The sequence below is a fragment of the Vidua chalybeata genome, chromosome 7, assembly GCF_026979565.1.
Source record: "Vidua chalybeata isolate OUT-0048 chromosome 7, bVidCha1 merged haplotype, whole genome shotgun sequence".
In the NCBI taxonomy this organism is placed as follows: Eukaryota; Metazoa; Chordata; class Aves; order Passeriformes; family Viduidae; genus Vidua; species Vidua chalybeata.
This window is the reverse complement of record NC_071536.1, coordinates 33,593,130-33,607,622: the sequence shown is the minus strand read 5'-3', so window position 1 is coordinate 33,607,622 and position 14,493 is coordinate 33,593,130. Positions and strand designations below refer to the sequence as shown.

General features: G+C 41.2%; 1 protein-coding gene across 1 annotated transcript in view; it reads left to right on the top strand.

Annotated features, from left to right (window-relative positions):
- Positions 1-11: 11 nt before the first annotated feature.
- Positions 12-14,493, top strand: part of NXPH2 (neurexophilin 2) — a 35,190-nt gene continuing 20,708 nt past the window's right edge. Inside the window, exon 1 of the mRNA XM_053948432.1 lies at positions 12-221. Coding sequence (XP_053804407.1) covers positions 168-221 — 54 coding nt within the window. The 5' untranslated portion in view covers positions 12-167. The remainder of the gene's footprint in view (positions 222-14,493) is intronic.

Genomic DNA, 14,493 nt, shown 5'->3' with positions numbered 1-14,493 from the left:
CCGAGCGCCGCGGCAGTGCCGGGGTCTGGCCGCTGCCTGGCAGCGCCCCGTGAGCGGGGACAGCGGGCGGCGTGTCCCTGCGCTCGGTCCTGCCCCCCGTCCTCCTCCCGGAGCGGCGATGAGCGAGACCCGCGCCGGGGGAGTCGCCGCCTAGACCGGCAGCCAGGATGGTGCCCCTGCAGCCCCTGCCCCTCGTCGTGGTCCAGGGTGTTCTCCAGCTCGTAAGTCTCCATCCCCGCGGCCCCCGGACTCTCACGGGGGGCTTGGCGGACACCGGCGCCTTCCTCCGGGGAGCGCGGCGGGCGCGGTCTCCTCTGGAGCCCGGTTCCCCAAACCTGCCTCCCACAGCCCCTAACATATTCTCGTTCGTCTCTTTCTTTTTCCATCTTTTTTCTACCTTTTTTTTTCTTATAATTTTTTTTTTCTTATTTGATTTTAATTAAGCGGGATTGCTTCTGTTCGCCCCGTTTGGGAAAGCGGGACGCTCGCGTGTCCGAGCGCAGCGCGGCCCCGGGGGCCGGGATGCTCCGGGAGCCGCCGCGGAGCTGGAAAATACCGCGGGCAGGGACGGGAGGGATGCGTGTGTTTGTGTGTGCCGAGCATCGCCGAGACTGCCCGCTCCCGGAAAGTTTTCTGCCGGCCTCAAGCTCCCTTTTTTTTTTTCGCGTGCAAGACATAGCTGGGTGTGCAGGTAGAGTCGCCTGCGCTCGGGAAGCTCCCCCGTTAGTTTCGGCTTGCTGCAGCGCGCCCCAGCTGTTTCCTTAATTTTTATCAGAAACTGTGGGACGCGCCGCTGTTACGGTGAATATTCCTCCGCATGCGGTGGGGGAATGCGGGGACTGACGTGGCGGCAAGGTGAGATGCTGACTGCGAAATTCGGAGCTCTGAAAGGAGAGAAGCAAAGCGAGGTGCGCGGCTGGAGACGGGCGAGGAGCTCAACTTCTCCCGCGCTCGCCCAGTGCCTCGTCCGTGGGGCGCTGATGGCACGAAACGAATGGACTGATGCTCGTGTTCATGAGGCGGTCATAAAGAGGAAAAAATGTGTTTGCAAAAGAGTTTGGCCATCTTCACTTTTATTTCGGAAAGATTTTAACCGATTTTGCTGTTTTGGGGGAATTTTTGGTGTTACTCTCATAAATACCTCTGCTGCAAAAGTTGTGCCTCTCTTGCCCAGCTGCCTTGGACGCGAAAGTTTGTCACGAAGTAGTCAATAGGGAGTGTGTAATAAACGTTGAAAGGATTAAACACCCTCCTTAAGAACTGGAGTCTAGTGTTACAGTGTGAGGTGATTGATTAGTTTTTGAGGAAGCTTATGTCAAATTCTAATCCGGTTTTGGATTGTGCTTGTCGTGTAATGTTTTTTGCTCCAGCACTTTATCATAGCAATGAAGTAGCGAGCTGCAGCCCTGCGATAAGGCGCACATTTCTTTCACACTCCCATCCTTTTGGACAATAAAAGGCTGTTTACATTCTTCACATTCTTGCAGCCCAGTTTCCAACTAAACAACAGGGGTTGGAAGGGGTGAGAGATGGGAAAGGAGAGCAGCAAATGGATTACAAAGTTGCTGAGCAGAAGGGAACTAAATAAAAACTCCTTCCTCATGCCTACAACCTCTCTCACTCACTTGCACACTCCTTTTTTCTTCCTTTTTTTTTTTTTTTTTTTTATTTAAGAGCTACCAAAAGGATCAACTGAAACTTGTACCATTAGGGATAGGGTTTGTTGTGCAGTGTTTTATAGGTGATGTTGGGAAGTTGCTTGCTGTGAGTTTGTGAGTGAAGGCTGACTAAATGAAGCAAAGTTGCTGCCTTGAATCAAACCAGAATCATAAACAGCCACTGCAGGTTCTCAGGTGGATGTGGCTCTCGGCTCACCCAGGAGGATTCATTTTTTCTGCATTCTTTAGATACAAACCAATAAGGTTTTGGAGTCAATTAGTTTTATACCTTATATAAGTTCGTTTAAATAATAAAGTAAAGCAAAATGAGAATGTGTGAGATTTTTGAGGTATTTTAGGTGTACCTTTTAACACTAACCTACTACTAAAAAGTTGTGTAAATGCATTTTGGCATGCTCTTACCAGAACATCTGGTTAAAGTTACAGCTTGTTATAAATTAAGAAATATTTTATGTTGCTGGTAATGCATTGAATACAAGTCTGTGCTGTTCTTTGTTCTCTGGCCAGAATTTGGGGGGACTGGTGGCTTCCTGGAATCTCATTAGCAGGTTTAGAAGGGAGGCATTGGTATTACTGATTCTTGACTTTTTCTTTCCTTTTTTAACCAAAAATCAGTGTGGATAATATTAATACTACAGTGAAGGCTCAGCATTTCAGCCAAGAAAAAAAAAAAAAAACTGGGTTTCAGTGATACAATACAGCAGCATTTTAGTAAGCCAGAAATGCTACCATCAAAAACCCTTCCTGATGGGGCAGTCTTAATTTTTTATAAAATCAGAGGTGTTATAGTGGGAAATATTTTGGCACTGCCTTTCAGTGAAGGGAGGAAGGGTTTTTATGTTAATAGATTGAACTTCAAATGTTGTCTTTCCTTTCAGATATCAAAGTGTGCTGTCTACTTATCTACTTGTTAAAGGTGCATAAATTAGGAGGGAATCCATGTGAAACTTCACAAATTTGAGGAGATTATGGCAGAGTGTCTCACTGATTTTCTGAAAGCAGTGTTAGGTGATTCTTTGTATGCTGTATCTAATGTTGCTCAGTCAGAAGTTCATGTTTAGTACTTCTAAGACAGCATAGATGTATTTATGTATCATATTTCTAAATTATTATTTTGATTAATAGATGGGGTACCAGTATGCATGCAGCAGTTGCACATATGTATTTCCTAAAATATTCTGCATATTTGGATATATTAAGCAGTAAGGAAGGCTGCTGTTGAGTCAGGTTAAGGTGCTAACTTAATGTATAAATACATTAATTTTTAAAGCCAGGTTTGCCTTCTGTTGACAATATGGAGCAAAACAACAATTTGCAATGCACAGTCAGTGCATGCCTGGGCTGTTATTGATAAGAAGATGAAAAATTGCTGTGTTGTGTTATCATTAATAGGTGCTCTTGCTTTACTATTAATTTTCAGTAAGCTTTTCCAATTGTCACATAATTGCTGAATGCCCTGTTAGTTATCTCTTCGGAAGTAATGGAGTTCTACATGTTGAGAATTAAAGTGTGTGAAGCATTAGGATAATGCAGTTTATAGAATCCCTGCTAGTGTTTTGTTAAGTCAGCTTTAAATACCTCTAAGGAGGAGGGGGGCTTCTACTTCCCTGCGAATATGAGTTGTCATTTTAAAGAATTCTTCTTGGAACAAAAAAAAGCTGCCACTATCCCTTAGTCTAGGCAAGGTGTAGTTTCAGACACACACTCCCATGCAGGACCTGTGGTTCTGGGGGTAACCAGGCACTGTAACAATTGGTTTATTTTTGCATCTCTGTGGTCTGAAATTAAGAAAGCCTCACAGCAGCATTTTCCAGTGCTTATAGTCAAAGTTGCTTCAGTATTCTATCAATAAACTCTCTTCTAACATTAGCATTGGGCAGAGTTGTTACTGCATTAGAAATCTAGGAATCAATCATTTCACAAACCCTTAAAAGCAGTTGATTTTTTTCCCCAATATTGTTTCTGTAGATGAGAAATAATTAGGAAAAAAAAAAGACAGAGGTTGTTAATTTAAAATTTTTCTCCACCAAAGTTTAGCAGTATAGCATTTGACATGAGTGAAATTCAATGACAGATTGTTTCTCTTGGAATTTCAAAGGTTGAAAATAACTATAACCAAAGCAGGTTTTGACAATGAAACAGAATTTTTACAGAACTGTTTTTTTTTTGGTTTTTTTTTTAACAGAATTTAGGGTTCTTAGCAACTTGAGCTGAAAGAATATTTGCTATAGTACAAAATACTGCTTCATAAGAAGAAATATATTAAAAGCTGAGCTAAAGCTGCCTTTCCATTTAAAATATGAATATCCTGTGAGGTATAGAAACACAGAGATCTGTTCCTTCTGGCTACTTTGTCTCCATAGCCTTGTAAATGTGGTCCAGGTAGCATGCCCTTGCAGTGAGAATCAGAAATATGCACCATGCAAGACTCTCAGCACCATTTCAGAAAGGTAAATGCTTCCCTCTGGTCATCTGGAAGTGCACAGATGAAATTCCATCCTCCCTTAATTTCAGGGAGAACTTTGTCATAAAATGTATTGGACCCAACCTTTCATTTGGCTTCCTTTGGTAATTTTTTTTTGATGCTCTAGGCATTATAAGCCTTGTGTAATAAAGTAATGTAGGTAACTCAAAAATTACAGGTAATTTGGAGCTGGAGACAGATCAACAAATGCTGGTTTCAGCAGATTGAGAATTTATTACCCTGAATAAGGAGTTGTGTCTTAATGTGGATGGGGCCAGGTTTAGTTTGCATAGGAAGTTCACAACTCAACCCGTCCCTGCATCACATCTTTTGACCCAGTTCCATGAAACTGGTTCCATCAACCTTTTCAGTTTATTTGTAGGTTGACTGGCGCACAGAAAGATTACAGATCCTGTTTAAAATCTGTACAGCAAGACTTCTTTGACTGATGTCCAATAGGCCACAAGATACCCCAGGCTTCCCTAGGCAAAATCCATGTCTCAGACTTTCCATCTGTAACACACAAGGAATTTTCCTGCCATTGTAAAGCACTTGGAGAGATGTCAGAGCTGTGCTGTAAGTGTAACAGACAGGGAAGTGAAATGGAAAGATTGGTGAAGCCCCAGTGCTAAAATAGGATTCTCTCATCACTCCCACCTTTCTGGTTTTCCTCCTGCAAGAGGGGAACTCAGGAATGGGAGTTGGAAGAGAGCAGCAGAAACCACTTGCTGACCTGGACATTAAGAGCATCAGAGAGGTGCAACTCTGCCCTAGGTACACCAAATCCCTCTTATACTGTTAACATTTTTACCTTTAATCAACACTTTGCAACCAAAACTGTACAAGGAGAAGTAAGAGCTGCTTGGAAAATTGGCACTGAGATGCCAGCTTGTGGTCCGTGGGTGAGGTGTTGACCTTTATTTGGTCCAGGTGTTGAATAAGATGGGATAATTCTTGGGCACATCTGGTGAAGAACTGCAGTAAGGAAAGATCAGTGCTACTCTGCAATGGTTATAAAGCAAAAGCTGTGATTCCATAGGTGGGGACTGCCTCTTGCTCAGAAACGGAGGGAGCTGTTCCGGTGCTCAGAGAAGCCTGTAGCTCTGGATCTTTCACACCTACTTGTCAATGTATCCAAGCCAGAAACAGCGATGAAAAAGGAAAGGTTTTTTCGGGTTTGTGGTGCTGCTGTTTGTCTGTCCTGCACTTACTTAGCAGGACAGTCCATTTTCTCTGCTAATTTGTCTTTTGCATCCTGATTTTTGCCCAATTTAACACACTGCTTCACTATACCCACTACAAAACACAAATACTGGCTGTAAAATCTTTGCTAGATGACATCTAGCAGAATTGGAAAACAGGAAGGTAGCAGTTCCCATTCACGTGGCTGTTATAAATTCATCCTGAACCTGACTTCCCAAAACACCCAAAAACACTGAGACAGCTTTGGCCTTTCACTTTGAATCTTAAATATGTTTGTGTTTATTTCCCCAACCCTGTTCGTCCTTCCTATTATGTTTCCATTCCCTCCATTTCCCACTAGGTTGTAGCTATATTTTGTGTAGTGTGTTTGGGTACTTAAAGGATCAATCAGAGTGAAAATAAGGGGTGACCTGCTGGCAGTTTTTGCTTCCAGCAGAGCATCACTACTGTGAAGTAAGTCCAGTCTGCAAGTCAGGACTTGAAAAACATTGCTAATTCCTTTCCCATAGGGAATCTCCTTGTGGGCTGGTTTTCTGTGTCGGCTCTAAGCTCAGTTGCACTTAACAAAAAGATTCAAGGAAACAAATTAGGAGTGGGGAGGAAATGAAGGGCTGTGAAGTTGGGTCAGCAGTTAAGACTGAGTAGTTTTGTCTTTGCAGCAGGGATTTTGGTGCTGGTGTGATGCTCTGCTCTCCCTGGAATGGCAGTGCTTACTGTAAATACAGAATTGGAACTATTGACTATAATTTAAGGTAGATTTAAAGAGCTGTAGCTCTTGAGATAGGTTTTCTCTTTGTTCCAAATGACTGGTAGTAATATAAGCTATTATTAGCTGGGAAGTGAAAATGAAAGAATAGGGAGAAATAAAAAAATAAAATGAAGAATCTAATGTCTCTAAAATCAGGCTTTATGTGCATTGGGGCCAATTATGGTTATTGTATCATTACAGTACAGATTTGAGGCTACTCCAAAAGCTCTCATTCTGCTTCTCCAGATCCAGCGTGTTTGGTTTATGTTCACAATCAGTTGTGAATCTCTTGACAGTACAGTTTGTTTTAGGGGATGACCAGGTATTTCTAATATCATCAATCACCAGAATAAACACTACTTTAATTTCATCTTACTTTACCCATTATCTAGGAAAATAAAACACTGTGCATAGAAGTCCTCCTATATTTGTTCTTCTATTAAGTAGATTTAAGGAGTTTTAATGGAGAAGGAGCTGGCTGTGCTTGAGGCTGACCTGGAGGAAAAAAAAAGCCCTGGGACTTTGCTGAGGGAATAAGAGGTGAATATGAGCAAGAGAAAGATGATGGATGTAAAACAGCCCTGTGGGCAGATAGAGTGAGCCTGAGAAGTTACTGCAGGCAGAGAAGGACAGACAGACTGACAGTAACAAGGAATATTCCCACAGTACCAGACTTACTTGTGCATCAAACCCAGGTGGGTGAAATATCAGACCTTGAAGTTTTTTGTTCTTTAATGCTGCCTGTCTCTCTTTTCCTTGCCAGTACCTGTTGCTCCTAATGTGTTTGGAAAGTTGGAATTCCTGCTCCCAGTGGGAATTTAAGGGTCTCATTGGCAGTGGTTCGTTCTCAAGCCTTTGGCTGTAGCTGTTACTAGTGAGTGTGTTTCTTCACCATTGGGAGCCTAAACCCAGGCAAGGTGTTCCCAAGTTGAATTTTCTCCTTACTTGAGGCAGTTGGGTGATTCCTAGAAGAAAACTTCTGAAATTGTAGTACAAGAATAGGCACATAAGAGTAATTTTATAGTGCACTGTAACTGGAGTTCATGTCACTTCATAGTCAAGATGTGTTACATGTGTGTCATCATTGTTTTGGGAAATTAAAAATAAAAAACAGAGCCTAGAGACATATTTCTTATCTCCACCCCAGTAGACCAGAAGAATATTTTGCATAACTGACTGTCCTTCCCTGGCCCAACTCCATACAAATGCAAAGAGCTGCTGAATCTGATCTTAACTGGGGCATTTTTGGAGTGATGGAATTTGGATCAAGGCAGGAGTGAAGCCGGGCTCTTCAGTTTCTCAAGCAGAGTGCCAGGGAGAGGGCTAAACCTGTGTTGTTTTCCACTCATTAAACTAACAAAATGCTAATCAGCCTTGTGGAAAGATTCACAGTAGATAATGTTACTGTGGCACCGCTGTCTTATCGGGTGTGTTAGCCTGGTCCACTTCAAATGAGCTGATTGAAACCCCTCAGCCTTTCTTGAAACCGATTCAATTTTGTCCATTGACTACTTTCAGTTCTGTCACCATTCCAGGCAAGGAAGAAAAGACTGATGCTAAACTTGTGGGGCTGGGACAAATCCTGTGCTACAGCTGCTGTTGTGTGCCAGCCTCTGCTGCCACCCGCTGCTGAGCTGCTGTGTCGATTTCCAGACATTCCATTAATCTTCCAGTGCTGGAAATATCCATTTTTGAGTTAATTCTGAGTCAAACTGCACTGTCTTCTTTTGCTGAATGACAAATCCATCAGTCTTCTTCGCCATCCCCTGGCTTGGGTCTGCTCACTGCTGTGAAGAAGTTTCTGGCCCTCCAGGGAGCTTTTCTAAGCTGCATTCTGCTGGGAGCTGCCTGCTTGCTCCCTCTGTTTCTGTCTCCCTCTGTGCTCCATCTTCCCCAAGTTTTTTTTTCCAAGCAGAGGATGCTCAGCTCCTCTGGGAGAACCAGCAGCTTCCTTGCTTTCCTCTTCCTCCTGGAGATGCCCCTCCATCCAAAGTACAGCAGCCCAAGAGCAGGTAGAAAGACTACCTTCCTTTCTACTACTCAGCTTCAAATTTTTTAATTTAAATATTTTTAAAATATTTTTTGAAACATTTTATTTTAATTTTTGCAGGAAACAAATTGTTAGAGCTACCTTTCCAGAATCTATTAGGGGTCATCTGTTCACCCCTCACTGACTGCTTCTGTCCAAGCTGTCCGGTAGCAAATCAATCCAAAGATTTATCAGCTTTGAGTCCTAGGTTGTATAATGTATTTCCAGAGTGTCTCCATTTCAAATTATCCATTTTTTAACTCATTTGTCACGATTTCAAGTCTCAGTGGATATCCACTTTTAAAGCACATGATTGGAATATGATGTGAGGATTGGCTTTTAAGGAGCAAGTTTTATAGAACTGTAGATGTTGTAGATTCTTCCCTAAAAAGCATCTCTTTCTAAAAAGCATATTTTTACACTCTGTGCAGGGACACCCTCTGCCTGTCAAGGTTTTATTGTGGCAGTGAACTGTGTTGTGTAAAACTTAGATCCAGACCAAGAGATGCCACAAACTGCATTTCTGCCACATTACCATCCAGGGGCACAGAAGGTTTTTAGTTTCTCTACGCTTTCTCTCCTTCCTCCTAGAACCCATAATCCCAGATTTATTTTTTTACATCAGTTTTGGTGAAATCACAGTTAATGCCTTTCCTTAAAGTTTTTAAAGATTGGGAAAGCCATTCTCATCCATCTCGCTCTTCAAGTCTTTTCTTATTTTTCTTCTGACTAGAATTCAGTATCCAGTTTCTGGCACCAAGCTAAGCTAGCTTAAAATAATACCAATGTGTTGAGTGTCTGACAGGGGAATAAATGCATTGTTGAGTTAGGACCTATTTGATTTAAATTTAAAAAAATGCCTCTAAATGTAAGAATGAAGAAACGTGACATACCTCATACTCAGATCCATTTTATGGTGTTCACCCCATAATCCTTTTATTCAGACACGTGTGACCTATGTGTTATCAGCAATGGGCAGCCTAATGCTGCAGTAACCAGGGAATTTAAACTCCATATTTTATTCAATAAAACCGTTTTGTGGGTATTGGATGGGATCTCTTACTCTGCTTGCTTAGACTCAGGGTTCAGTGTTGCTGTTTTTAATACTAAATGTTGAACAATGGAGAAAAGAATGAATTTAAAATAACAAAATTTGTATTTATGCTGACTAAGGACACCATTCTGCAGAAATTTGCCTTCTGGTGAGTTTGCAATATTCTTTCAATGAACAGCAGAGTTATATTTTTGGTGGAATAATAAGATTAATATGGGGACAAATATAAATATAATGGCTATTGTATCTTTCTTGTGTTTTGATGGATTGGATTGTCTTGTCCATCCAAAGTAACTACTAGATTTATTTTAAATTTTTTTTTTCAATAGTGCTGGTAACTGTGAGGGTGATGGAACTTTATTCTGTTTAGATGTTGAAACTGTAGTCCTGATAACACAACTCAGTAGTCATTGACTGACTTGTCCTACACCAGTGAAATCCTTCTGTGCTTTCAGGGAGTATTGAGATGAACTCAGTCTGTGATCAGTTATTAATAATGCCTGCTGAACATGTGTCCTATGTCCCCATTCCTACAGTTATCTAACAGAAATTTAATTATCCTTGAGATCACCAGCTCTGATCCAACTGAAGTGCACAGAATGATTGAACAGTTCTTTCAGTGATGGGCAACAGCATCACAGGAAACTTGATTGTCTTAAGAAATGGGCGACAATACTATTTGAAACAGAAGAAAGTCTGAAAGCCAAAACACAACTGCATCACAATCAGAAGTTCACCAGGATTTGCTGGGGTAGCCACATTTTGGTGTTTTGGACAGACATGTAGAGGCTGCAAAAGTGCTTTTCATCTTGCCTTTACTGGAAACATGTGGTGTTGTATAATTCATTTGGTTCGGACTCCTCCTCAAAATACTCACCTGAAAAAAGGACTAGTGATCAATTTTAGTGGAGCAAGAAACCTGCATAGATTGTTGATTTGTTTGGGTTATTGTTTCTTCAATTTAAGAATAACATCTTGACTAAATGTGGTCAGGAGTTTTCTACACACACTTGTGGATATTCAGTCATTAAAAGATAACACAGAGGTTACAGATATCATGACTTTGAACACCTGCAGATTGTGTATGGTACCTGAGAATGAGATTCAGCCAGAAGGAAAGTTCCAGAACAGGGATTGCAGGGATGCCTGCTTCCTCCTGCACTAGCAGACATTTTAAAGTAGCTGGCTGGCTTAAGGTAGAACAGCTTTTAATGACTCGTGAACAAACAGGTGGTATCTCCATTCTCTCTGTACAAATAAGTCAGTGCTTATCCCCTGGTTAGGATGGCAGAAGGGAAAATGAGCTTGGATCTCTCAAGACAGTATCAAATTTATCAGGGGAGACAGTATTCTGCAGCAGAGTGCTCAGTCCCTGCCTTAACAAGACTGAAACCTGCTTGGATCCACCTTGAAGAGACACAATAGGTACAAACGTGTTCATTTATTTTGGTGGGAGGTGCAATATGTACAAATTCAGTGAGAGCAGGAAAGTGACTTTTCCTGCACCTGCCTGAGGATGTTCTTGCTCCTGCAAAGAGATACTAGAAAATAAAACATGGTAGAAGCATCACTGCAAGCATTTTTTTCCTGTTTTTGCTACCTAAGTCAAAGGTGTGTGAAAACCACATCCTGGATTGGATCCTTCAACAGGAATCAAAGGTTGTGTCCTGGGAGAGCCCATGCAGGGATTAGAGCTTGGGTGCTTGGTAAGGTGTGCTATTAAACAAACTAAAGGGAATTTGCAGCCTTAAAATGTAAGGACCACCTGGGTCATGTATCTTACTGTGTGATTTTTGAGATTATAGATTTAGGCACTAGTTATGAAACTGGGGAGGGACTGCATTTGCTGTCAAATTCTCCCTGCTTTTGTTGTTCTCCTTATCAGATGGATACCTGGAAAACTACCCAATACCTTCCTGTGACGTGGGATTGCTGATGCTAATCACTTCCTAGTATTCTTCCTTAGTGTTTTTTTAGAAGGTCCCATGATAATCCATAGGAAATCTCACAGTTTACGGTGTCAAATTGTCCAGTTTTTCCTAATACTATGCACAAAGTTTTCTTAATTCCTTCCCTTTATGCTTAGCTGTCTTTTTTTCTATTACTCTTGAGACACTTTGTTCAGACTGCATTATTTGCCTGTTCTTGGGCACCTTTTCCTCAAAGATCTGCAACATTAGCACTGTGAGTCACAGCAAGTTTTACCTCTTTATTGATCTTCTGATACTGGGGTGTTTGGAGTAATTAACTTTTTTTTTTTTTCCTGTTGGTTTTCACAGACCATCTAACTGGAAAGATATGTGCTGACCCAATTTGCTTAGACAGTATCTTTTAACCCTAACACAGGTCTATATTCTGAATAATTCTCTTGGAATATTTTTTTCTACTTCAAATTGTGATGCTTTCACTACCTTTTTTTTTTTTTTTTATGGGCATGTGATGTAGACAGGTTGGGTTTTTCCTGGACAGCTACAGCCAGCCCATGAGGATGGGACACTGTGTGTGCTCTGTGGATATTCTGAAGATGTGAACTGTGTTAGCACCATGCATGAGCTCACAGGCACAGCCACAAAAAGGAACATGAATACAGCTGGGAGGTTTTGGTCAGCTCAGAGCTCAGGGAGAGCATTCTTGTCTCTACCAGAAACATTACCAGTCTCTCCAATGAAGTTTTTCCATTGCAAGCTCTTCAGGGGTGTCAGTGCTCTGGGTAAAATTGATAGTGTCTGAAAAGAAAAATACCAGCAGGAAATACAGATAAACAGATTGTACACCTAAATGTTTTGCTCAGTCCTTAATTTCCTATTAAAGAAATATCCCATGCATTCCCAAGGGACACATTTCTTTGCAAGCAACCCTTGTAGCTGTCAGTGTGTAAGAAAAGCTTCTGTTGAAAGATGCTATTAAAGAATCACATGTTCTGCTGATATAAACCTGATATTGCTTCAAATTTCCTATTACAGAAAGAAATTCATTTAGAGTAGTCTGTAAAATAGTCCCTTTGCCTGGAACCACCACCTTTTCTCATCATCTGTAATAGATAAGCTTTCCATTAAGAGCTAGTGAAGGTGCTAGTTTTTCTTTCAGCAGTTAGAAATAAGAACAATAAATGTGTGGGGGAAATGCATCAATTTGGTTAGGAACATCAAAGTGTGTTTCCATCTGAAATATAGACAAATCAGTTCAGAGAAGGTTCCAAGTGTAGAATTATTGACCCTGGAGCATAAGATACAGAATAACCTTCCTAGGCTGTACTTTGTCAATTTTAAGTAGTGTTTGCAAGGCGAATGGTTTAACAGTCTCATCCCCCCTCAGCAAAATATGAATAGTAGATTGCAACACAGCTTTTCCTAAAAGGTTTTTTCCCTTTATAAATTACACTGCTGTAAAAGTATATTAATGTTCTATATATCTATTAATCTTCTGTGAGATAAAATGAATAAATCTAAGTGATTGATATTACTCATAAAAGCCCATAATTGTCTCTTCCTTTCTGCTCTAGTTGCTAATTTCATGATGTGTTCTCAATTCTGGGGCCAACTGGTTAATCCCTCTCTGTGGTGTGTCAGAATCCTGAAAGCAGTGGGGTCTGCAAGTACTACATCCAAGTGAAGGGTGAAGGATTAAACCAGGAGATGACAGGGTTAAAATCACTTTTTAAATCTCCTTAAATGTAAATACAAATCTCATAAATTAACATTTGAGATTAAATTCTTCTTTCACATGGTGCTAAGTGTATGTCTGCTCCATGATATTTTGAAACCCACCAGGCAAAAAAAAAAAATCTGTTTTATTCAAAATGCTTTTGAGCCATCTATTCAAGAAATGCACTGTCTTCCTGACAACTCAAATAGGAAACAGTCCTGGAGGTATTGCCAAGCAAGGAAGAACAGCTCACGCTGTTACATACTCAGTATGTATATGTAAGACAACATCCTTGGAAGTTAGCAGGTGAATTCTGTCCTTGAAGTTTTACAACACAAATATGACTTGTTTCAGGGAATGTGTACATTAGAAACAAGGGGGAAAAAATTGCTGAATTCAATTAAATGCTGCCAATCAAAGCCTAGAATTTATATAACCACCTTTGGTCCAACATCAACAACTGTCAACAGTATATTTTGAAAATAACTTTTTAATGAAATCTGAAGCAAACAAGATTGTTTAAATCATCTTTGGGAAGATTAGTTTCCAGGGGGAATTATTCTGTTGCACTGTGATTTCCAGTAACTACGTCAAATCTCTTCAGCAGTGATAGTGATTATGGACAGAATGATTCAAAGTGCATCTGTGAATTCAGGCTGCAGTCTTACAGGAGAACAAGACCCCCCTTGTTCCTGATGTCTGCTCAGAGTGTGCCTCATTAACCACTGCCTTCTGAGCCTCACTCCAGCTGCTTTTCACTCACTTGTCCCCTCATCAAGGCAGCATCTTGGAGGCAGAAGTGCTTGGGAGGCTGTGTCAAAAACATGGACAAAGTAGGTGACATTCCTCTGCTCTCTCCTCGTCCACAGATGTAGTTTTTTGATAAATATTTGGCAACCAGTTTAGTCAATCATGGTAAATTTAGTAAAGCCATGGTAAATCTGCTCTCTATTCCCAGTCATCATCTTGCCCTTCCTTAGCACGTCAGACTTTAGAAAGGATGTGCTCCGTGATTTCCCAGGGGGCTGAAGTGAGTCTGAGCAGCTGGTCATCTCTCACTGTTTTTAGTCTTTCTGAAAGCAGTTGCTGTATTTGGGGTCTTTCCTGGTTGTCTCCCATTCTTCAAAACCATTCAAACCAGATAATGAAAAGCCTCACAGTAACATCAGCTGGCTCTTTCAGCACTCTTGAATGAAACCCACCCTCTGGGCCATGTTTGGGTTCAGATTGCTCAGGGGACCCCAATTCCCTGCTCTCTCTCTGACTGATAGTAGGGATTGTGTAGGGAATAGAATAAAACTTCAGAGGACTTGAATTAGTTGTGCAAGAGCCAAATTGATTCCTTGGAGTTTAATATGATATCACCGAGACAGGCACCATTGGTTTTGTCTAGTGATGGATGCTAAATGATCATCAAGCCAAATTTTAAATAATCATCTGCAAAGGAATAGTTTTCATTCACAATGTTTTCTCTGATGTAGCCAGAAGAACATGGATGGTTCGCTTCAGGTCTCTTCAGGAGATCTAAGCTTTACATAGGGAGCATGTCTTGAGTTTGGTCTTCCAATATCTACAGAGAATTGCCCCACAGAGGCAGAAGGAAGGGTTCCTTGTGGACAAGGATGCTAGGATGGGGTAGAAATGGGCACGTGCTTGGTGACTCTGGAGCAG